Source organism: Musa acuminata, chromosome BXJ1-4, assembly GCF_036884655.1.
Source record: "Musa acuminata AAA Group cultivar baxijiao chromosome BXJ1-4, Cavendish_Baxijiao_AAA, whole genome shotgun sequence".
Classification (NCBI taxonomy): Eukaryota; Viridiplantae; Streptophyta; class Magnoliopsida; order Zingiberales; family Musaceae; genus Musa; species Musa acuminata.
Genome location: NC_088330.1, coordinates 32465573 through 32490509, shown reverse-complemented (window position 1 = coordinate 32490509; position 24937 = coordinate 32465573). Strand labels below are relative to the sequence as shown.

The 24937-nt window shown below is 36.9% G+C and overlaps 4 protein-coding genes across 4 annotated transcripts; all 4 read left to right on the top strand.

Moving 5' to 3' along the window:
* The first annotated feature begins 5157 nt into the window (after nucleotides 1-5157).
* On the top strand, nucleotides 5158-7613 carry LOC108952952 (small polypeptide DEVIL 17-like). Its single transcript, XM_065181014.1, has 2 exons — nucleotides 5158-5536; nucleotides 7441-7613. Exon 1 carries the CDS (start codon nucleotides 5264-5266, stop codon nucleotides 5444-5446), a length of 183 nt encoding a protein of 60 aa, XP_065037086.1. The 5' UTR covers nucleotides 5158-5263; the 3' UTR covers nucleotides 5447-5536; nucleotides 7441-7613.
* Nucleotides 7614-10656: 3043 nt separating this feature from the next.
* LOC135672525 (glutathione S-transferase-like) lies at nucleotides 10657-11656 on the top strand. Its single transcript, XM_065181013.1, has 3 exons — nucleotides 10657-10872; nucleotides 10967-11015; nucleotides 11107-11656. Exons 1-3 carry the CDS (start codon nucleotides 10723-10725, stop codon nucleotides 11571-11573), a joined length of 666 nt encoding a protein of 221 aa, XP_065037085.1. The 5' UTR covers nucleotides 10657-10722; the 3' UTR covers nucleotides 11574-11656.
* Nucleotides 11657-12090: 434 nt separating this feature from the next.
* LOC103993924 (glutathione S-transferase F10) lies at nucleotides 12091-13160 on the top strand. Its single transcript, XM_009414204.3, has 3 exons — nucleotides 12091-12296; nucleotides 12378-12426; nucleotides 12509-13160. The coding sequence occupies exons 1-3, from the start codon at nucleotides 12147-12149 to the stop codon at nucleotides 12973-12975; spliced, it is 666 nt and encodes a 221-aa protein (XP_009412479.1). The 5' UTR covers nucleotides 12091-12146; the 3' UTR covers nucleotides 12976-13160.
* A 1291-nt stretch (nucleotides 13161-14451) lies between these two features.
* On the top strand, nucleotides 14452-15800 carry LOC135584919 (uncharacterized). The gene is made up of 3 exons (XM_065175392.1): nucleotides 14452-14671; nucleotides 14756-15041; nucleotides 15448-15800. Exons 1-3 carry the CDS (start codon nucleotides 14563-14565, stop codon nucleotides 15671-15673), a joined length of 621 nt encoding a protein of 206 aa, XP_065031464.1. The 5' UTR covers nucleotides 14452-14562; the 3' UTR covers nucleotides 15674-15800.
* Nucleotides 15801-24937: the final 9137 nt, after the last annotated feature.

The following is a 24937-nucleotide window of genomic DNA, read 5'->3' as shown; positions in this document are numbered from 1 at the left end:
GTATTACTCTCTCTACCACAGAAGCAGAATATATTGCTGCTACAGAGGTATGCAAAGAAATATTATCAATGAAAGAATTCTTACAAGAGTTGGGGCTAAAATAGAAAAATTATGTGGTGCATTGTGACAACCAAAGTGCTATCCATTTATGTAAGAACCCAATGTTTCATTCCAAGTCAAAGTATATAGATGTCAGATACCGCTGGATTCGAAATGTATGTGAAGATAAGTAGTTGCAGCTTCAGAAAATTCACAAAGATGACAACAGAGCAGACATGTTGACAAAGACCTTACCAAAAGAAAGATAGGAGATATGCCGACAGTTGGTCGGCATGGCTTCACATTGAGGAGTCTTGGGACAGCTTCCCTTATGGGCTGAAGGGGGAGGTTGTTGGGCTGACAGCCCACATTCAACCCAAGGTGGGCTTTATCAGCCCATAGCTCACCCCCACTTAACATAACCCTAATTCATATTAAGGGGGGGTGTGGTGGCTACGAAAATAATCATAAAAGGGCACCAACGAGGGCAGTAGGGCACATCTTGGCAACAACAAAAAGGAGGAGAAAAAGATAGAAATCCAAAGAGAAAGAAAGAGAAGAAAACAAGGACAACGCAGAGAGACTGTTCTCAATCATCTAGCAATGTTTTCATCTCAGGTTAGATTAAATCTATAGTAAATTCTTACTGTGATTACTTGGAAAGAATTAGGGAGAATTTAAAATTTTGTTTATAGTGACACGATCTTTGTATCCCAGTTATTCTCTTATGATTGTTGTTAGGGTTTTGGGCAAAAGATTGAGATTTGTATATTCATTATTCTTATAGTGGATTATCTCTAGTTTGTCCAATGATTTTTATCCTTTATATTGGAGGGATTTTTCACATATATCTTAGTGTTATATTTGATTCTATTTAATTCTGTTGTGTGTTATAGCTTGTTAATATTTATTCATATATAAAAATTTATTTCACTTTATATCCCATCACATCGATCTCGACACGAGAAAGAAGATCCAATAAATAGATATTCTGAAGGCTTCGAGGAAGAGGGAGTTACCCATAAGTGAGCTCGGGAACACGTTGCTTCTTAATTGTCAGCTGCCGAGAACGAACTGTCATTGTTGCCGCCACATCCAAAAATAAAGATCAGTACAAACATGCCTCCATCGACGTAAGACTACCATAAATCCTACAAACTTGGGGTAGAGTGGTTCTAACCAAAACGATTCCAACTATCAAGAATTCACCTTATATTAACCCTTGCGTGCTAATCGGATTAGGCTTACATTTTAAAGTGAATCCAAGTGTATTAAAAAGATCAAATTTTCATTCGGATTACCTTAGATTAAAAAATAATCGTTTGAAAGTATCGCTTTCAAGAAAGAATCATCTATCGGCCGGTGGCATGGAAAATGTGGCTGAACTTTAGAATCCAGGGGAAGACAGCTCCCTAAAGGAATGGTTGGCGTCAGGAGATTCTTTAAAGTTGGGGATCAGATCAAGATCAACACAACAAAAGCAATCTCGTTTTGATATCTTTTCCTTTGTGATGACTCATCCTTTTTCTTCCATTTGTAGAGAACATTAGATTCCTATTCTAACAGGATATGATGAGTTCATGAGAATATAATGTGACTATTTCTAATCAGCTGCTAAGCATGTAAGGAAATGAAGTAGGCAGTGACAGCTTATCTCTAAATGGATGGGAATTCTGCATAACTTTAAACATGTTTCTTTCATGTCCCCTTGGCCTGTTGTACCAGATGATTGCTTTCTGATTTGAAATCCATTGGTTCATAAGATGAAGTGTATTCAGCTCTGCTACACAGAAAATGAAACAAAACAAAATATTATGGCAGACTTCACAAATACGAATAATCACCATCTCTAAACATTCTAGTTGGGAATTTTCATCGTAAAGGAGAAATGAGATTTGTAGATGGTTAAAAGATAATTCATAATTCATTCCCATGCTATACATACACTATGTAAGTCAATCATGAGAAGACCAATGAGTACTCATTGCACCCAATCAAGCCATGATTAGATGCATGTATACTAATAAATACTCGGTTTGGTGGCATATGACCGACCCATTGCCAATCTCATCATTGGGCAACCAACATCCATAAACGTAGATGTTCCAACTTCCAACATTGGTAGGTAACGTATCCATACCCCATTTGGAGAATCAAAATAACAAGGACGAAGAGTTTTCCTTGTAGAACAATAGCATGTTGGAAGACGCAATCATCTACAGCGATGATAACGCATCATACAAGACAAATGTCAATGAACTCAGACACTTCGATGGTTGCTTCATATATACTACTGCAGCGTCATGTGGTGAGATACTTGTAATCTTAGGGCGGGCCTAACCTTGTGCAATGTACGATGGTTAGATGCATGAACAGGAAGACATGGCGTGAGGCTCGCTCATAACTTGGGTTGGCGGTCTCCGCAAGCGTCGCGTAGCGCATGTGGAGTCGGTAGAATCCAGCATTGAATTATGTTTGGCCCTACATGAAGTCAAGTAGTCACAACCTCCCATGTTATGCTACCTGATTCCTGGTAACGTTTAATGCTTCACCCATTTGGGTCTACCACATGTTAGACTCGTAGTATTCAACGCATGAAGACCATGTGAGGTGAGACCATTTTGGATGCCTAATAATTGCATGCACCTTCTCACTCTTTTATTTGAGATTCGTTTCTCACAAATTAGCCTTACGCCACCCTCTATATAAACCCAAGTGCCTTCTACCGGAGACTGATGGAAATGGAGCCCAATATGAGAGAGAGCAGACGTGGCCATGGTCTCCGGAAGTGCTTCTGCCTCGGGAGCCCGAGGGTCACGGCAGAGGAGGCCGTCGAGGAGCTTACCCGTGGAATGGTCATCTCCACGGAGGAAGGCGACGGAGTAGTGCGGTTGAAGATTGTGATGAGCAAGCAAGAGCTGAAGGTAATGGTAGCGTCGCTGAGCGGGGAGCGCAGCGATGCAGGTGGCGGTCGCGGTCGAACGTTGCTGCCGCCGCCGCCGAGCCTGGAGCAGTTGCTGCATGCGCTGCGCAGGCGGCACATGAAGAGAGCAGAGAGCGGGAAGCGTCGGAACGGCGGGTGGATGCCTGCACTCCAAAGCATACCGGAGGAGAATTGAAGTTCGTGCTTTTTTTGGTGGGCTATGTATACATTAATTTGTATAGAGTACCGATCTTTTGGAAGGTTCGGAGAGGTCTAACTTTATGATCTGTATGTAGAAAGATTGGTCTGATGTAGTCCTCCATGGAAATGTTTGGATTTGCACAAGTTGGTGATGTAGTCCTCCTGACTTTGATTCTCATATCTACTGCGTCCCTTTTGTGCCTCCATTATGCGCATGGCTTTCTTCGTCTGCTATTGAGGTTAATGGTCGATCAGAGGGAGAAGGAACCAGAAAACCCGTTTCCGATCAGGAATGTGACGCGGACTTTACCGCGACTGAAGAAACGAATCTCACACGATCCGAAGCGCCGCGACTTAAGTAGGGGCACGTTATCCCACAAGAAGTAGAAGGTTGCTTTGGAGGGTAAAACTGTATTTTTAGTATATACTAAAAAAAATTTGAGTGAATATATAATTATAAAATATTATGAATGTTTGATAAATAATAGATAAAAATAATATTTTAAATATATATTATCATAAATATTATTTAGTAAATTTATATTTCAAAAATCCATCGAATATTATGTGATAAATTTACTCCTTTAATATTTTTGATACTTATTCAAGAGTGAATACATATTTTTTATTTAAATTAATAAATAAATAAAATAAATGAATATATGTAATCTTATAGAAAAAATTATATGGCCCAGATATATAATAAATAAAAATATATAATCATATAGGACTATCCTCTAATGATATATTTTTTTAATCTGCTACGTATGAATATTTTAAATATTTTTTTTTTTAATTCAACTGTGGGTTTAGAATCTTTTCCTTAGCTTAAGCTTTGATCTCGTATCTTTTTGATGTTATGGAGTGATTTATTCATCTTTATTCAATTAAATCGAATGATTTAATAGTTTTTTAATTTTGACTCATTCAAATCAAAATTTTATTCATCTTGTTTTTATACCAAAATTTTATAACGATTAATCCAAATCATTCTAATTATAATGAATATATATTAAGTTAGATACCAATTCATCCCAAAAACCTAAGCTCTTAGGTTATGACTCAAACCTAATATATATAATATGACTTATTCAATCATCAACCATATATGAATATGTATTCAAGATATCTCTTTTCATCTCACACATATAAATATTTTTAATAAATATAATAATTATCGTAAAATTTAAGTGAAAAATATAAAAAAGTATCATTTGTTTTTTGTAACAAATATAATACAACTATTAAATTTGGAATTTCAACCTTCATCACAATTCTATAATATGTTCGAGACTGTAATCCAATTAGAGCAAATCAATACAATTCGATCGTAAGGTAAGAAACAAGTAAAAAAATAATAATAATATTCTATTTCGATTGAATGGCAGAGGCATTAGATCTCTATACAGAAGCTCTTAGGTAAGATCAAGTGAAAGGGGATACGATAAAAGTGCAAGATAATATTATTATCTTTAGCGAGTGCTAACTCCACTTCTCAAATTTTCAATCAAAATAAAAACAAATGCTCGTTTTAGGATATTAGGTTTTCTTTTTATTTTTTAGGAGAATCAACCTACATAATTTTTATTTTTTTATAAAAATAAAAAACTAATTTCATGATGTAATTATTATTTTTGATATAGTAAAGGAAAAAATTTATATTTTTGTCCTTTGATTGGGAAAATTTGTTCTAGTTAAAGATGATAATTGCTTTAGTATATTAGAAAATATTACTTAAACATATATTATTTTTATTAATTAATTCTTGTTGGATATTCACAAAGAAATATGAAATATGAAATATGATTTGACTTTAGAGCATGACGGGGCACAAATGCATCCAATCACGAAGCACGTAATTGGACGGGGAGAGTTAAAAGTAAAAGAAAGTATTATTGTGGTGGTCATCCCCACCGACACGACCATAAACGTGTCAAAATCGTGAGGCCTACGGCTTCGTAGAGACGATCAGGACCGTCCATTGTACGGGAGCCTATCAGTAATAACGAGAAGACGACTTCTCCCCCAAGGCGAAAAGCCAGGGGAACAGAGGCGAGACGAGCGCTTCCCTCCTGCGTGCGCTCGCTCTGTCGTCGTCGTATGGGCCAGTGCGCATCGAGGAGGGCGAGGCGGGCACGCGGCAGACGGTGGCGAGAAGATGAGGACGCGGCGTCGGACAAGGTCGGTTGCCTCGCGGTGGCGAAGGAGAAGCGGTCCAGGTTCTACATCCTGCGGCGGTGCGTGGTGATGCTTCTCTGCTGGCACAAGTACGGCAAGTGCTGAACCCCATCCTGACGGCGCCATGTTCCCTCGTTTCTTCACGCTTCCCTCATCTGCAGGTGGCCTTCTTGAGTCCGAAGAGAAGCAACGAAGGTGTTTCTTGACTCCAATTCATGTCTCATGTTGCATGGATGCTCTGAATCTGTTTGGGTGCTGCTTTTTCTCTCTTTTGTTAATTGTTTTTATAATAATTTTTCTTTTTCAGAAGAAATATGACACAATTTTCATAGATTAAAGGTGGGTAAATTGCTGCTCCAATTATCATCAATTAATTGTACGAGAAGAAAGATTAATAGTCAAAACCGTACGCCATGTAAAGAATTTATTATGCAGAAGATGTTCAACTTCTTTGTTCTTCGTGGTAAAGATTGGCTTTACTGCACATATTATTTAACATATTGTTGTTGTCTGATTAGGCATTACTGCAGGCAACGCAGCCTGTTTGAGTTTTTACGTTATTTCCAATACGTACAATTGTTCCCTCGATTGAACTTTAGAGTACACCATGAAACTTGTGTCGAAGGATCCAAGTCTAAATTCACATGTTTATCATGTTACCCTTACGGAGATTGAAACCTAATTCTATGTTCAGGCTTTCTTCCTGTTCTTAGTAGCAGTATTGCAACGATGGCAAGGAGGAACGAAAAGGTCATCGTCTTAGCATCTTGCCTTAACCTTGAAGAATACCTTGGTAGTGTTTTCCTTTTATGTTTATAATACGTATTAGAGTTGAGTCCTAATAAAGTTCAAATTATTTGGAGGACAAGCAATGTAAGTCTAAAGAGAAATCCTTACAAATTACAATTTGGTAGTTCTTTAGATTTCTATTGTATCTGTTGAGGTAGAGGTATGCAGGAAAGACATCTTGAGTGCTCCATCTTTGCACCATCTTGTCTTGAGCTCGAAGAATCTTTTGGTAATGCTTTTGTTTTAGTTCGTAATTTACTGTTGTCCAAAACAAACTGAAGTAATTAGCGCTTTCATGGCACCTTTATCTTTCAGATTCTGTTTCCTGACTTGATTAGCTCCGTATATAACCATAACTAAAAACCAAATAACATTCCTGGAAGGTGAAGTTCATAAAGTTTAGCTTTCCTATATAAGCATGGATATGTCATTAAGTAGTTAATCATGAAAAAAATCGATACAAGCATTCTTTTCCTATATAAAATGTGTAGGTTTATATTACAAGTTATAGTCAATTTAGTATTGAGTTGAAAGTCAACTCTGTGCAGTTCTAATATTTCTCTTTTGTGTCCAAATGTGCATCAGCTTTTAGCCAGATTGAGAACAATAAAATTATTGAAACTGATAAGTATTTTAAGATTTCTGGAGCCAGTGAGAATAAAAAATCCTAGTGGGAGAAAGAAAGAGTCCTTGTGAAATAAAAATTTTCTAAAAATTTAGATTTATTTTTGTTATAAATATCTTATGTATCTTTAGATTTTGATAGAGAGAGAGAGAGAAACATAGAACAAGATTTAAGGAATACTTTGAATGTTTTTGGTAGAGAAGATGCTATTTAAGTTTTCTAGAGAGGAGGATAAAGAAAGATATAAATTCTTCAGGTTCATACGAGAGAGTATACAAGAGGAGTTGTAGCGTACTATATAAGGGTTGTCATTAATCTCATTATGGGTCTTGTGATTAAAAAATTTGATTTTCTTCTTGGATATAGATAAGAGTTGATTTTCTAATATCTTTTAAATTTTTTTCCCAAGAAAAACAGGCTTATTATATATAATCAAGCAGAGAAGTGGTGAAATCTTTTGTTGCAACATTCTTTCAACTATTGGGTTCCTATTGAGCAGATGTCTTTTGCTGCAAGCTTCTTTGAACAATTGTGTTCCAATTGGACAAGTGTTTTGTTTCATCAGAGTACTGTGAAATAAATTATCAATGATTCCATCAACACCAACAAGTGCAAGCTGCACACAGAGTGATCCATCCATACCTCCTTTGTGATGCCTTGTTTCATCTTGATGTGCATTCTGCAGTTGGACTAAATGGATGGAAACAGAGATGCCTCATGAAGTCAAGCCTGGTGGAAAGGAAACAAGACCAGGAGACTTGTGACAAAAATTGATGCTCAAGTTTAGGTCATGGAATTTGAGGTTCGTCATACAGTGAAAACCAAACATTAACCCTGTGAAAGTAATTGTTTTAGCAATATGCTCTTGCAAATGTAACTCTTGGAATATTAGATCGCTTCAACTCATCGTCATTGCTTAAATAGTTTAGAGCTAAAGATATCTCTCATGTGTACAGGGAAGAAAATAGATGTGTTGATTGGTTGGTCGGCTGGGCACGATCAACTAAAAACTCTCTTTGGTGGAGAGACCGGTTTTTTGAGTGCTGATGCGTTCAGCACGGGTTGTATTCGCTCTTTCACTCAAACCACATGTAGCTCTAGGGATTAGGTAGAAGAACTAAATACAGCAGAAGAGGTAGCTGGAGAAGAGTAAGTGTTGCGTGATGGATATGAGAGAGAGAGAGAGAGAGAGAGAGAGAGAGAGAGAGGACTGAAATGGAACGTAGTGCCATGAGATGGCAGCGCATTTATGTACGTAGATGCCTGCCATTATATCGTCGTTGTTCAGACAAAGATTCCTTCATTTACTGCCCTCATTGACTCCACACCCCAACACAACACTTAATCTTGTGGGTTTCACATCATCGGCATCTGTGACTACAAATAACATAGTCCACTTCATTGCGTATCCAACCATTTGGATGATCCGTCTCTCGTATCAATGTCACGTTGTTGCAGAGTGCACAGAAAAGACTGCACGCCTCCTGAAGCATTACCAGGTTATACAGTTCCTGCAGGGAGCAACCAGGGTGGAAATCCCTCTCTTATATGTAAGCAGATGAGGTCGATGGAATCCAAACGATAATATGACCATAAGGAACATCATATTTCACGTCTGTCTTGATTAATTTTTGTGCCATATGCGATGATAAAAACCTTCCAATCTGTACCCACATTTCCTGGAAGTGGCCAGTCCAGTCTAGCAGCACCTGTAGACACAACAAGAATGCACAGCAAGGTGGTACAAAGCTTCAAATTTTTATTTATTGCAATTCATGCAGTAATGGCACAAGTGACAACTAGTGATGGTCCTGCTTATGGACCTCCATCCCATTGTCTGTGCCATGCAGTGGGAACAACTTCTGGAGGACTTCTTTGCTGAAATGTTTTGAAGTGCCTTTCAGTAGTGGACTCCTGTAATTGAAAGGCTCTCGAGTGCTATACAACACATCAATTCACAAGGCAAAACTTTCCACACTCAATCTTCTAGCCCTTCTCCTAGCGTTTTATGGCAACACATTAGATTTACGTCTTCTTGTGCCAGCCAAGAGGTAGCAATTAATCCCGCTTCCTCTCTCTCTCTCTCACATGCTAATGCTCAGAGCTCGCAGTAATGGCTGAAGGAGCAAAACCTCCAAAGTTGTTGGTGCAGTGGGATTTACTATACCACTTGGACGCTTGTATATGAATGGAATAGGAATTTGATGGTCTTCGACGCAAGCAAATGTGATGAAGTAGTGATCATATAGCCGTGTGAGAGAAAGAGGGATGGAAAGAATACTGTGAGGTTGGAGGTGGTTAACTATTAATGTGGCAGCCTGTCTCTCTCCTTTGGTAGTCGGGGCTTTTAATGCTTCGCCACACACCCACCTCCTTAAATTCCAAGTCGTTCCCTTCCCCCTGAGACCCATCTCTCTATCCCCTCTCCCTCCCCCCCACCCCCCCCTCCATCTTCTCCAAACAGTTCCATTCTTTTTCCCTCGTAGTTGAGATGGGAGAAGCTGCTTTACGTCCATAAACTCTTGTTCCTCTTCGATCTAACACAATGGTTTGGAAGGAGGAGAAGAACACGCCATGAAATAGTTGCTATGATGTTGGCCCGGTTCACTCAGAATTCACCAGCAAGCCAAAGAAGAGGGCTTTACGTACTCTGTTCTGATTGAGCCGCGCCAATATCTTAGTATCTTTTTCATTCCAATACCTCTTTCGTTTCCCAATTGCACTGCCATATAGGTACTTGTATACAAGCTTCTTAACTGTTAGAATGCACATGTAAGATTCTTATTATGTTTACGTATAAGAAGGTTTTATCTTCCTAAAGGCATATGGGACAGCATACGTACATAGTAAGGCAAATCAAAACAAGCCTCATACATGCAGCCACAGGAAAAATAAGATTTTGATTATACGTGTCAAGCATGTATCTTTTGCCTTTTTTATGTTTCCGAGACTTTCTTTATATCACAGTGGATTATAAGTTTTAAAGTGTAGCATGGACCAGCCTCTGATGAGGCTGCCTACTTTTCATGATCTTTTACAAGATCCTTCTCTGGTGTAGTTAATGCTGAGACTGGAAAAAGTTGTTGAACAGGATTAATGGAACATAAATGATGGATGGTGAATGTAAAAGCAAATCTGAAAGATGGAGATAGCATCTTTATGTGCATAGATATCTCTTTCATTCGTTCATTTACTCCTTGATTATTTTGTTTTAGCTAGCATTTAATGCACCTATGCTCTACATGGTCCTGACAGCAAAGGAATAATATTATGATTGAGAAAAGTTCATGTTCATGCATCCAGCGACTATATCTCATCACGTATTTGTTTCTGTCGAAACATTATGCATGCTTGGGTTGGAATCTATAGCACAAAGTGAGTGTGTCATGGATCAAGAGAAACGATATTTGTTCTTGTTCAACTAATACGTATACAAAGGGTTAGGTTATAAGCTCTAAAGTAACATAACACACCGCAAATCATGTCTCGCAACACTTTGTTGTTAATATGTCATTTGCTTTCCTCTTTAGACCAGTCGAATGATTTCAGCTACCTACATCTCCACGGCAAGCTACAATCATCAGATTTCTACCAAATGTTTAGATGTTGTCTTCCGACAAAAGTCTTCGAGATCTTCCTAGCCAGACCGCTAGACACTTCATTCCAGTCTTCTGTCTCACTTATGTGGTTCCTTAGTTGATCCAGGAGGTAACAATCAGTGCTCACAAGATACGGAGTATCATACTTTGCACTTCCTTGCTGCACTGGGAAAGGACTTAATCTCCTTTATGTTCATTCACTAGTTGTACTTCTCCATACTGTTATTTGCTTGAACCTTTTTCTTTCCTTTTGGTATCTTTCTTTTCCTATTCCTTTTATCCTTGCCCACGACGAAAGCATTCGATTCCTCATGTTGTGACTACTTAAAGCCCTCGTCGAGATTAAGTTGTCACCTGCGAGAGAGAGGATGACAATGTTGAAGGTATTTGGACAGCCGGCCGCCACAGACGTGGCCAGGGTGCTAACTTGCCTCTTTGAGAAGGATCTGCAGTTCCAAATCGTTCGTATCGATTCGTTCAAGGGGGAGCACAAGGTGCCGGAGTTCCTCAGGTTACAGGCAAGTCATCAAACTGCTGCTTCTTCTTTCACTTGCATTTGAATATTACGATTCAACAAGGGTTGTCTGCTTGCTCCTCCATTCGGCCTTGCAGAATCCATGTGGTCAAGTAGCCTTCAAAGATGGAGATGTAACTCTTGTTGGTATGTGTTGGATCACCGCTCGATGTTTACCTACAGCAACATGCATGGATTACATTCTAGAGATAACGTGATCCTCTTCTTCTTCTGCCAGATTCAAGAGATATTTGTCGACACATCTCCAAGAAGTACGAAGACAAGGGAAACAAGGCTCTTTCTGGTACTGGCTTCCTCCAGAGGGCATCGATCGAGCAGTGGCTGCAAGCAGAAGCTGTGAGCTTCGAGCCTCCTAGCTCTGCTTTGGTCTTCCAATTGACCTTTGCACCAGCACTTCACATGCCACCCGACGAGGAACTTATCCAGCAAAACGAGGAGAAACTGTCCAAGGTGCTCGACATCTATAACTCCAGGCTCGGAGAAAGCGAGTACTTAACTGGTGACACGTTCACGCTCGCTGATCTCTCTCACCTTCCCAACTCGCACTACCTCACCATGTCCGAGAGGGGACGCAAGCTTTTCGAGACCAGGGGGAACGTGGCGAGATGGTGCACTGCAATCTCAGCACGGTCGTCGTGGAAGCAAGTCGTCGAGATGCAGAGCGAGGGTCCCGGTCTGATTTGAGATTTTAACCATGTAGAATCTTTGCCTATACAAATATGTGGTGGCAGCATTCTATGCGCATCTAAGAGAATAAGTTTGTGATATGTGACAGAATTCAACAAAATATATAACATTCACACCACAATATATACGTGTGCTCGTGTGCACGCGTACGTGTGGAGACGCTTGTTCTAATTGGAACAAGAAGCATTGCCTTGATGGGTTTAGGTTGTTCCTTTGGGTTTCTTTCTCTGTCTTCAACCAAGCACCATTTCTTGGTGTCAGAACAAAAATCACTGGAAGCACTGCCTTCATGGTGAAGCTCAAACCAGAGCAATAAAAGCAAACATCAGTTGGCCATCTGATCCCCATCCAATGGGCACGATATGCGCTCCCTGAAACATTCCCTATACGCTAAACTTTCTCTCTTTTCCTTTTTCTCTTTTCCTTTATATCTTTTTCTTTTACTTTTAATTCTCCTCTTGTGAAGCAAGGAATTTCCCCACCAGCCCTGTTAGTATTTATATCTCCCCTCGCAGTCTCCCCCTCCATGCACCGAGAACCAGAGTGCAGGAGCATCCTTGCGCACTTACCATGGCTAGCGTGAAGGTTTTCGGCTCCCCGACGTCGGCAGAGGTGGCGAGGGTGCTCACCTGCCTCTTCGAGAAGGAGATCGAGTTCCAGCTCATTCGCGTCGACACCTACAAGGGCCAGAAGAGGCTCCCCGAGTACCTCAAGCTACAGGTATATATGAGAGCTCAAGAATCTATACCGATGGCTAAGCTACCCAAGTCTTATTAACGCATGCACCATTCCTCGTCGCAGCCCTTTGGACAAGCTCTAACTTTTGAAGATGGAAAGACGACCCTCGTCGGTAAGAGAAGACAACAAACTCCGTGCGGTTGCCCCACAAGTTCGTTCCGTATGCCGAATGTTATATGTGGTTATGAATGCAGATTCCAGAGCCATATGCCGACACTTGGCGGAGAAGTATGTGGAACAAGGTAACAAAGACCTTCTCGGCTCCGGGACGCTCGAGAGGGCATCGATCGAGCAATGGCTGCAGACGGAGGCTCAGAACTTCGACCAGCCCAGCTCCGCGCTCGTCTTCAACCTGGCGTTTCCGCCGCTCCCGGGCCTGGTGCCGGACGAGGAGGTGATCGAGAGAAGCAAGAAGAGGCTGGCCCAGGTGCTCGACATCTACGAGCAGCGGCTGGACGAGACCAAGTACCTGGCCGGAGACAAGTTCACGCTCGCCGACCTCTCGCACCTTCCCAACACCGAGCGCCTGGTGTCGAACAAAGAGTGCCGTTCGCTCTTCGAGGCCAGGAAGAACGTGTTCAAGTGGTGCAAAGCGATTTTGGGCCGGGCCTCGTGGAAGAGGGTGGTGGAGATGCAGAAGGAGCCGCCACACATCGTCTAATAAGCATCGGTTTTGTCCCAAGTGTGATAGCTCTTCTTCAGGGAGGGGTGGATTGCTCGTTTTCTGTGTGTCGTTTGCTTTCCCAGCTGCTCTTTATTTACCGTCTTTGCTCAGTGCTCCCCGTTGGAGTATGTGCTGCCAAGTACGAATAAGGATTAAGCGTCACTTATGTGACCTTAACAGTATATCCGGATCCTAATATTCTAGACCTGTTCTCTAGTTTGATACACTGCAAAGCCACTCTGGTGTACTGAGGCATGCATCATTTAAGACTCCTACCGTGCTGCAAAACAAAACAACGAAGTTGCCCAGAATCCCATCAGATTTCTTTCTTTATCCGTCTCTTTCTCCTCCATTTGTTGAACCAATTGCTCCGTTGAACGTGGACCGTGGACTACGAATTCTACGCTACGCTAAGTACTACAGTGCATCTTTATTGGAATCGTACTAACACATGCCTTGCGGACAGTGGGTGGACGTTTCTTTAACTACTAAGCCTCCTCTGGGTTTCCAAATACCACCACCTGCCGAAACCACCACCCTTCCTTCACATTCTATTCATTGACCAGCTAACCTGTCTTTGACCCATTGAGATGACGAATGGCACTTTACCGTCCAAGAAACGGAAAAATAGCGTGCAACTAAAATCTTGTCTCGTAAAGAAAAATCAGAATCCAATATATCTATAGCAAAAGAAAGTAATATAAGAAATATCATTAAAAAAATAGAAAATTTGAATAATGATCCCTATCCAGCTACACCTTTGACTGAGGAATCATTGAGCCGCTCTTCAAAATTTTGAATGGCCCAAATTAAAATATGATGTTATATATAATTGAAAAAAAGGGAATTATTTTAAGAATATAGCTGTCGTGATTATTGGGTATGCTTCATTGCAAATACCAGTCGTCATCATCGTATTAATATTCAATAAAAGAGACTTAATTGCAATTAAAGGCGCGTAAATGACGGAAGTGGATAACTTCAACCGAAGCAAGACGAACGAAAAGGGACAGTGGACACCGCGTAGAGAGAGAGAGAGAGAGAGAGAGAGGCGGTGAAGACGTCGAGGGCTCCTCCAACCGTCACCTCTTGGGAGTTCATCGTTCGCAGGTTACACATCGCAAGCAACCGCTTTTGGTTCCCGCCCACCCGTCCTTACGAAGACGCGAGGAGTGACGGGGCCCACCGAATGAACCACCCAGAATGCCCAATACGAAGACAGGTAGATAAATCGAGTAATCGAAAACGGGTGGGAGAGCCTTTTTTTGATTTTCCTATGACTGGGCCAGACGTGTGAACGGATCGAACTACAACGTCTGTACGCCGCCCAGCCAATGGGCGAAGCAAACGCCACGTGACGGCCCGGCTCGTGTCACGCCATGCCAACGCCTCGCTCCGTTACAAAAGAGTAGATTCCCTTGGAATATTCGTTTTCGAGATTAACTCCTTCCTAATCCCCTCGTCTTTATCTCCTTTCCCTCCGCTATGTTAACGCCCCGGTCTCCGCCTCCCCCTTTCCTCGCAACAGACCAGAGAAACCGTCTTTCTTCCTTGCATCGTCGTTTTACGCATTGTAGCAAATAGATGACGAGCAGTGATCGCACGGAGAGGATGCTGGAGGAGGCATTCAAGATCCGCGGCCGGGACAAGAAGGGCCGCAAGATCCTCCGCATCGTTGGCAAGTTCTTCCCAGGTACGAAGGGCTAATCCACATCTGTTGTTTGCTCGTTTTGCGATTCCTCCGATCCGTTTCTGATTTGGGAGTAATCTGCGACAGCGAGGGAATTGATGAGCGCAGCGCAGGGTGGAGGCGAGGAGGTACTGCGGAGTTTCTTGGAGAGGAGGGTGTTCCCGGAGCTCGCTGGGGCGCCGTTCGTGGTGGTGTACATGCATGCCCTCGTTCAGAGGTCCGAGAACTTCCCCGGCGTGACGGCGCTGCGGTCGGTCTACGAGGCGCTCCCCGCCGCCGTCCGCGACGGGCTCCGCGCCGTTTACTTCGTGCACCCGGGCCTGCAGGCCCGCCTCTTCTTCGCCACCTTCGGCCGCTTCCTCTTCAGCGCCGGGTGAGTCACGCGCACTTTAGTCCTCTGTTATCGGGTACCGTTAACGTGTGCCAGTCGGACCCGTTGCACCCGGCGCACGTTTCGGCCACTGAGAATTGCTATCGTGAACCGTAGACTTTCCTTTGCCCCGATTGGCCCTCGGCGCATAGTAGCAGAAAACAACGCTTGTTAGCTTCCAACTCGAGGGAGTTGACTATAGGGCGTAATTGGTCAAAATAGGGCTCGTATTCATTGCTGTTTTGGTAACCTAATTCGATCCCTGGGAAAATTCGATGGCTTGACCAAATCCAATAGTCGATTTCCCGATGGGATTCGCTTGCCCAGTCGAAGTCTCGTTGTGTTTTTCTACTCTAATCCGAGTTGATGGCATCCTAATCCAAGGGCTTTTCCGATCTGGGTGGAACAGGTTATACGGGAAGCTGCGATACGTGAGCCGGCTGGAGTTCCTGTGGGAGCACATGAGGAGGGGCGAGGTGGAGGTGCCGGAGTTCGTGGAGGACCACGACGAGGAGCTGGAGCACCGCCCGCTCATGGACTACGGCCTGGTGGAGAGCGACCACCACCACCGGGCCTTAGACGACCCCGCCATGGACACGACCGCTTCCATGTACTCGTACCGGTGCATCTCCTAGCCGTTGTGTGATGGCATGATGATCGAGGACCATCATGCGCCGTTCTTTTTGTTTCTGTCTTGTATACGTATGTACATAGTACATGACGATAATGATACCCAGTCGAGCTGTTGACTTTTCTCGACCATCATGGGCCGTTCTTTTTGTTTCTGTCTTGTATACGTATGTACATAGTACATGACGATAATGATACCCAATCGAGATGTTGACTTTTGATTACAAATATCAGGATAAGATAATAAATATATAAACGATAATAACTATGCCAGTTCTAAGCGCTGCTATGGTAGGTTACATGATATTGCGATTAGCCCTGATGAATTAATTGCCTAAACAGCTGGAGATATTTAGGATAGGGATGACGATGGCGTTTGTGGACAGTTAGGTCATAACAGTTGTCTAATAATCAACTGATGATTTTTTTTTTCAAAAATTATTTGAAAACGATTTTATAAAAAATATTTTAAAATATTTTGATTTGTTTGCCAAGAAACACTGGAGAAAAATAATCAACCTGAAAAATCATTTGTATTAAAAATATTTTATATTTTGGAAAAAAAATCGGGGGGGTGGGGGAGGGGAGTGGGGCGAGTCTTTTATGCAATATTTTTTGCTTACTTTTGAGCATTTTGTCTAATATTTTTCTGAAATTTAGTTTAAAATTACTTGGTAATTGAATGATGAGTTGTTGATTTTTTTTGAAGATAACTCATAAATCAATTTTTTTGACCTTTTTAAATCGTTTGAATCTAAGAAACCAATTCTTTAATTTTTTTTTATTTTTTCAATTTTTTTTTGAAAATGATAACATTATTTTGCGTAAAAAATAAGTTTATTTTTAAATATTTTGATTTGTCTATCAGAAAACACTAGAAAAAAGAAGAATGTGAAAATCTAACCACATGGCAACAGCATGTAGAAAAATATAAATATCACTTACTTAGATGTGTGAAAAAGACTGTTAACTTCTTATTATGGTTATGGATACATTATTAGATAAGAATCATGTTATCGATTATAAATTATTAAAGAAAATTGAGATTATTTGAAACCTATAATTGTTAATGGGAGGGATATAGTAATAAACTAATAACAATGTTAAGTATAAATCAAAATTTGTGATTTTATAGGATTTTAGTTTAGGAATCTGAACGAAGATAAGTGTTTCCATCATAGGTAAAATCAAAGTTTTAAGTTTATCCTTCTATAAATAAAAGGTTCATTATGTATATAATTAAGAAGTGAAATGAATTAGAGCATTGGCTCAGAGATTTGAGGTTAAAGAGATTATAAATTTTGGGTTTAATAAGAGTTTTAGTTTTTGAAGATTCTTTACTCCTGGATACTTCTCCATAATTTCTTGATATCCATGAGAGATTTTCTGATATTGAATGAGAGTTTTAATTTTCAACATGCTATATCTCAAAGACATGTAAAAGTTAAGAGGTTGTCAAGAAAGAGATAAATACTAAAAGTACATATTTTATATAATTGAAAGCCTTGATTAGATCTTGTTAGAGAGAGAAAACACATCAAAGAAATAAGTATATAAAGAGAGAAATAATATTAAGAGAAAAATAGACTGTTTAGAGAGAGAAATGATACTGTAGAGAGAGAAATAAAACTATTGAAAAAGAGAAACCCTGTTCTTAGAGAGAGATAAATAGAGAAGATTCAAAAAGAGAGAAAAATCATACAAGTGAAAAGCCAAAGAGAGAGAAGAATTACTGGTAACATCAATATTGAGTAAATTTGATCATGATAAATCATCAAATAAAACAAGATACCAAGAGAAATCAAGCAATCGATAGATTAAATTATAGTAACCGAAAGATGATCGATACTGATTAACAGATAGAGAAAGATCAATAGATTGAAAATTTGAAACTCTAAAAAAGGAGATTGAAAGTATGGATGATGACTTTGATAATTTATTTTAAATTTCATTATTACTTAGATTTGATGAAAATATTATTAGAGATGGAAAGTCATGAAGCAAATTTATCTTGGATTAGAAGATTTCAAAGAAATTATTTTGGATAGTTTTAAAGATGTGATACATCATAGAAATGTTGAGTTACTCTGGAAAGAGCATAAAGAAGAGTGGATTTTTAATGAAGAAGATTAAAAAGCAGTCGAGTTGATGTTACAAGATATTTATGAAAATTATATATATAATCATTCTACATCATTTGAAAGTAAATAAAAAAAGACATGATACAAAACTAGAAGAAAATAAAAATATATCAATAAAAGAAGAAGAAGAGAGATCTCATCACAGATTACCCTAATAGTATTATTTCTCAAATTAAAGATGCTACGATCATACAAAAGCAAGATTCACATTGCAATTTACAGAGTTAGTAATTAAATATAAAAAAAAATATTATTAAAACTGACAGAGTTAGTCGTCTAAAAGATATAAAGATTAATAAATATTCTATAAAAATAAAGTTAGATATATGTGTAGATGATTATGTTGATGACATTGATTTTCTATTTAGAGATTGATTCCAAAAATCTGATAAGATTGATTTCAAATATATCAGAGTGTTTACAATTGATCAAGATATATAGGACACATGGAGCACAGCTATCGTAGATTGTGTGGCTCGAAATTCATATATTTCAGAAATTATAACATCGAAAGATAACGTAGGAAGCTTCGGGCTTTCCATAATATTTTTCTTATATAATATAATTTATAGAAAGATGTTGAAGTATAAATCAATTTTATAATTTGATAGGATTTTAGTTGAGGAATCAATATTTTGAGTTTATCCCATGATAAATAAGTTAATGTGATATTTTTAGTTTATCCCTCCATAAACAATTGAGAGGAGATGAATAAGACTAGAGGCTTAAAGATCGTAAATTTTTTATTTAATAATTTTTTAATTTTTAAAGATTCTTTACTCCTTGATATCCTTCTATAATTTCTTAAACTCTATCATTTTTTCACGAGACATTTTTGGTATTAGAGCTTTTTGATTTCTGAAAGTCCCACCCTTTATTTGTTAAAGAACATGGATTAGGTTTAATCCAACAAAACTCCTGATATGGATTAGACTATTATGTTCATCCTTGAGTTATGATCAACTCAAGTCAGATCGAATTGGATTATCTCAAATCAGCTTCTACACATTAGACTGGTGATGGAATGCAAAACCAACCTTAATATTTTTATCATGATAAACTTTAATATCTCGCCCATCTCGACTATGAGTGGATTGAAACATTATCTATGTTAATAGAGTTATATGGATGCTTTGTTCCAAATAGTAAACTACTTTGTTGGTTCCTCAAAGCACGATCCATTTTGGTTTCACATGTAAACATAGATTAGATGTTGATTGGATTCATTTGCGTGATTGAAACCATGACGAAAATGAATTTCATGACAAGCAACATTTCTGACTCTCATAACATCTTTATATAAATTAACAACCATATTTAGCATTTAGTTCAACTGAATTGAATAATCTTATAAAAAGGAGAAAAATATATTTTTTGAATCATTCTCGTTTTTGTTCGATCACAAGGACATTGATTTAATCTTCACCAATTATTTTCTTCCTTTAAAACTAGAGTTAAAATCAACAAGATAAACAATATATTGAAACTAGAACTAAAATCGAGAAAAATAAAAATACAATAATACAAATTGATTTTAACATGATAAAACCCCAATTAATATTAGGGAAATATCAACTAAAGCAAGATTTCACTATGCCAAAAGGATTTATTTTCTCCAAAAGAAGAAAATAAATAATACTCTCTTGTAGGTAAAAAAACAAAAAACTCATATCTTTCTCTTGATACAAGGAAAGATAGCTCTATAATTCTTTTAAAGTGAGTTTTACAACTCACATTCTCCCACTTAGCTCACTTGTCATATATCATAGACTTTGGCATTTTATCACCCATGATTATATTATCATGGGCCACAAAAGAATCTACTTCATATAAACTTGTCAGTATTAATTGGTTTAGTCATCACATCTAATAGATTATCAAAAGTGTAAATTTTTTAGACAATCAACCTTTCATTCTCCACTACTTCTCAAATAAAAATGATATTGAACTCTTTATTTTAAAACAATTTCTTCGAATGAATTTCTCGCAATGTACAAAGACTCTTCGGTTACCACAATATAAAGTAATGTTACGTTGCTTGTGCCCAAGTTCATCCATTAATCTTATAATTCAAATTGCTTCTTTCTAAACTTTAGTAGTTACCATGCATTATGCCTCAATTATATAACAAAGCTCTTCTTATAATTGTAAACACATAATTTGTACTCGATTTTCTCTTGTCACAACTATACAATCTTTTTGATATACGTTACGATGTTATCGAATAATATTTGTCATGAATCAACTGATCTTACCAAGTAGTTGTATGATATTAGGTTGTATATAAATCATAGCAAATATTAAGCTCCCCACTACTCATCTTCTACGTGGATAACATAGTTATTAATAATTACTTATACATTAGATATACTGAACATCCAAATATATGTAATGAATAATAGCCAATTGGTTTGTTAGTTCACAAACTCATTAGAGTCTCCTTAGGATTGCTCTGATTCTTTCTAGTGGAGTCGTATTCATTTGTTCTTCTACACCAGTTTGCATTTTGCTAATGAGTATATGTCATACTAAATTATGCATAAAACATCAAATTCATCCTAAATATTCTTCTCCATTCTATGTCCTCAAATAAATCTTTTTTTTAAATTCAAGTTTGACTTATGTCTTAACAAAAAAATCATTAATTTTTGTTTTCTATATCACCTACCTCTATTAGAAATTTGATTCAACAATTAATTCTACTTTGGAGACCCTTATATAAGATATTAATTATTTTTAATTAAAAAATAAAAGTAAAACTAATATTTCTTATCTTTTTTAGAAACCCCTGTTGGCATCTTTATAAATGAGAAACTCTTTTTTTTTTTCTTTTTATCCATATTGATTAATGAAAAATTCGACTATAGAGAACGATTATTGATTGTCTTTGAATTTAGGTAAGTAATTTTATATTTTTTAGATTTTAGATAAATATATTGTATATGCCCCCCAATAACTTAGAGTTGAATATTGATGATATGATAATCAATATATAATCTAATTTTATGACATGATAATTTATAAAAATAATATAAAATAAATTATATTATTAAAAATAAAGTTAATTTTGTAACATACTTTGAGGTCACTAACCATGCTTTATGATTGTGAAATTTTATCTCAAGGCTTATTGTAGTCAGACTCAATTATCAAATCACTAAAGATACTTTATGATATATCGTATTAGTTTTATTCTCTGAAAATAATAAGTACCATTGTAGCTCTATACATTATGATATAAAGTACTTGATATTTAGAGAAAAAAGATTTAGAAATAATTAATATTAATTAAAAACTTAAAAGTTCTATTCTATTAATTATTGATCTATTCAGACTTACGGTTTAAAGTATTTGAAAGAACATATTTTTATGATTGAGTTTATAAGTAAGTCATAAAAAATATGATGATGAATGCTTGAGTGGATATTATAATTGATATTATTATTTATGTAATTAAAATTATTTGTTTGTATTATCCTGTTCACATTTATGTACGTATATATTATGGTTGAATGTGTTAACATGATTTTTTTGATAAGATAAATTAGAAGAATTATTTTAGACTATATTAGGAAGGGTTAATGATATTGTAATATATAGAAGAAAGTATAATATTAATGATGGATAATCGTCATGACTCGTATTAGTAGTCAGATTTAATGTTGTATTATGTTTATTGGACTTATTATCTTATTTTATAAAATTCATACGCATGTGTAATTTTTTTTCAAAATTTTATTATTTAATTAAATAAAATTATTTTTAAATAAAAATTTATTTTATTTAATTTGATTTTAAATTTCTTTTATATCTTACCAATTAATAGGTAAAGCGGAAGAATATTAGATTATAATAGCCCTATCCAATTAGGTAAGATATATTATGGATATAATTAAATTTTGATTATGATTATCTATCAATAGAAAAGAAGTCTAATTATGTTATAATTCCGACTTGATGGGAGGGAATATTCTAATTATTTATTCTAGATTTTCTACTCTCGCCTATAAATAAATAAGACCTCATATTACCCAACACATAATATAAATACGGGGATACATGATATTATTGAGAGATTATAAATCTTCTCTCATTTCCAATCTTGTGAATCAGTCAATTAGAGATTATAGATCTTCTCGCATCTCATTTTTATCTCTAATTTATTGTTTATAGCAGTCATATGAAGGATAAGAAGAAAAAAAAGACAAGTCTAGTTTTTCTTACAGATTGACATCGTTATAACTTTCGGATCCGAAGACGCGTCTAACAATCAGATAAAAGTTATATGAATAGTATCAAAAGGTATGCATCATAAATTTAAATATATTATTATTTGATTTCATATTTTTATATTAAGATTTTTTGCATAATAGAAGCGGATGATTTTTATGCTTACATAAATACACAATTTATACTAGATTTTCTCTTATTACAGCATATACAATCCATTTGATATAGTTTGGATTGTCTAACAAGATTTATTAAGAATCCGACCATATCAAATGCTTATGCGATATGAGGTCTTATATAAATCATAGCAAATATTAAGCTCCCCACTACTCATATTCGACATAAATAACATAGTTATTTATAATTACTTGTTCATTAGATATACTGAACATCAATATATAATGAATAATAGGTAATTGGTTTGTTAGTTCACAAACCAGTTGGAGTCTCTAGATCAATTACAATTGAAGAAGACTATATGACATAATTTTGAACACTTCCTCTGAAATGACTTTTGGCTAGGCTGATAATTTTTTTAGCATTGCTCTAATTCTTTCTAGTAGAGTCATATTTATTTGTTCTTCTACATTATTTTACATTTTGCTGATGAGTATATGTAATACTAAATTATACAGGAAACATCAAATTCATTGGCTAAATATTCTTCTCGATTCTATGTCCTCAAATAAATATTTTTTTTAATTCAAGTTCCACTTATGCCTTAACAAAAAAAACATTAATTTTTTTCCTAAATCACCTACCTCTATAGAAATTTGATTCAATAATTATTCCTACTTTAGAGACCCCCAAGTAAGGCATTAATTATTTTTAATTAAAAAATACAAAATAAAAAATAAAATTAAGATTTCTTACCTTTTTGGAAACCCTTGTCGTCATTTTTATAAACGATTATAGATAACGATTGGTGGTTGTCTTTGAATTTAGGTAAGTCCATGATTTTTTTTTTTAATTTGTTTGTTTGGTTTTTAAGTTGTTTAATGGTTTATAAGATGTTAGGTAGTAATTAATTTTATATTTTTAGATTTTAGATAAATATATAATATATGCCTCTCAATAACTTAGAATTGAATATCGATGACATGATAATCAATAAGTAATCTAATATTATGACATGATAATTTTTAAACCATATTTGATGTTGAAAATTGATGCTAAAATTATTTGTAATTATATAAAATTATTTGAAGTTGAAATAGTAGCGTATTAGTATTTTCTATTTAAATATTTTTTAAAAATATTTTTCCTTGCCATGAATGGGTACTTTGATGCTACTATTTCAAGGTTCAGTTTCAAATAATTAGGATTGATGTTTTCATTTAGTTGTAAATATTATTAAGTGATATTATACCTTCATGTGATTTTTGTTGATTATTGTTCTAATCGTATCTAAATATTTTTATATTTATACTATTTGAAAAAAATAGATTAATGGTAAAGTCTAATCCGATTGAACTCACACTCAATTCAAGTCTAGCCTTGATCAAACCTAACTCTAATAAATAACATGATATAACAAGTCAAATCCAACTCGGGTTAGATTTAACTTGATCCACATTAGCATGATGTTTGGTATCCCTATAATTATAGTGCGGAGTTAATCACTAGATCGAATCTATAGATATATGTAAACCATGATTTATTATTTTCTACACCTATTTGATGTCTTCTTCAATGTTTACGTTAATGAATGAAAATGTGCTACATGATAATGTAAGGAAATATGATTTCTTGTCAAAGCAAACAAACTTTTATTGATAGAGTGATGATTTCAACATGAACTATTAGCAATAATGTATTTTCTATCGACGGGATAATGCTCCATCGAAATCTCGATGTATGATTTTATATCCGTTCTTAAGAGAACATAAAATATATTTGTTTATAATAATAATTTAGGTTTAATGCAAGGAAAGGAAAGACTCACTAATTTTTTCCTTTAGTGCAGCATAGCTTTATCAATGGGTTAATTAAACTTGTGTTCTTTGACCTTTTAAAGTGCTATCTACAGCTCAGGTAGGTAGGTTTGTGAGATCACATATTCTTTTACTGCCATTGACATTTGCCGTTGACATTTGGCAAGAATTACTTTCCAAGTTGGTAAAGAAGCACAAGTGTCCTCCGCGAGTTAAAATCAATTATTAATTATTCTTTTTCTTTATTGTGGATTTGTTCTTCACGCGATAGATTCTTTGACTTATCTTGGATTAAACTTTATTATATACGTCATCTAAAGGATCCATCGCGTATGAAAATATATTCCCTTACCATATGTCAACATGAATCTTTAATTGACTATATAGCATAATAATAATAATAATAATAATAAATAGTAGTCCAATGGAATTGCCGACGGGATTGCCGACGTGCTTTGAAAAGGAGTACAATGGAATCGATGCCGTCGCGACGGTGCATGTAAGCTGTCAGCGGGGGAATGATTTGATCACGCGTAGCCGAGATTGAGCTGTTCAAATGCGGCAGCCGTTTATGAACCATACGACACAAAAGCTACGCGGTGATTAGGGGCCATATGTAACATCCGGTTTGCATCGATGTGGATCCCGCTTTTCTGACCAAAGAAGAGCTCGCGAAGAGTGGATGCTGTCTGGGCCGGTCCTCGAAGTGGTGATGGGTCGACAATTTCTTATGTTATCGTTGTGAAGAAAAGGCCGGAGAGAGGTTGGGGCACAAAGCAGACGGCGACACGAACCGTGTCGCCAGCCATCTGCGCGTGCACGCCTCTTACTCTTCCGCCTTCACTTTGTCGACCCCGCGCGTGGGCCAAGATTCTGACGCACTCGTTGGTCGATTCCCAGCCGTTGGTGCCGAGAAGCGAAGGGAAAGACGATCAGAGCGCGAGGGGCGCACAAAGAACAAACG

Excerpts from the sequence above, each read along its gene's own strand:
- LOC108952952 (XM_065181014.1), top strand. The coding sequence starts at position 5,264 with ATGGGCCAGTGCGCATCGAGGAGGGCGAGGCGGGCACGCGGCAGACGG.
- LOC135672525 (XM_065181013.1), top strand. The coding sequence starts at position 10,723 with ATGACAATGTTGAAGGTATTTGGACAGCCGGCCGCCACAGACGTGGCC. Across the intron at positions 10,873-10,966 it reads CGGAGTTCCTCAGGTTACAG|AATCCATGTGGTCAAGTAGC; the intron begins GCAAGTCATCAA and ends TCGGCCTTGCAG. Across the intron at positions 11,016-11,106 it reads TGGAGATGTAACTCTTGTTG|ATTCAAGAGATATTTGTCGA; the intron begins GTATGTGTTGGA and ends TTCTTCTGCCAG.
- LOC103993924 (XM_009414204.3), top strand. The coding sequence starts at position 12,147 with ATGGCTAGCGTGAAGGTTTTCGGCTCCCCGACGTCGGCAGAGGTGGCG. Across the intron at positions 12,297-12,377 it reads CCGAGTACCTCAAGCTACAG|CCCTTTGGACAAGCTCTAAC; the intron begins GTATATATGAGA and ends TCCTCGTCGCAG. Across the intron at positions 12,427-12,508 it reads TGGAAAGACGACCCTCGTCG|ATTCCAGAGCCATATGCCGA; the intron begins GTAAGAGAAGAC and ends TTATGAATGCAG.
- LOC135584919 (XM_065175392.1), top strand. The coding sequence starts at position 14,563 with ATGACGAGCAGTGATCGCACGGAGAGGATGCTGGAGGAGGCATTCAAG. Across the intron at positions 14,672-14,755 it reads CGTTGGCAAGTTCTTCCCAG|CGAGGGAATTGATGAGCGCA; the intron begins GTACGAAGGGCT and ends AATCTGCGACAG. Across the intron at positions 15,042-15,447 it reads CGCTTCCTCTTCAGCGCCGG|GTTATACGGGAAGCTGCGAT; the intron begins GTGAGTCACGCG and ends TGGGTGGAACAG.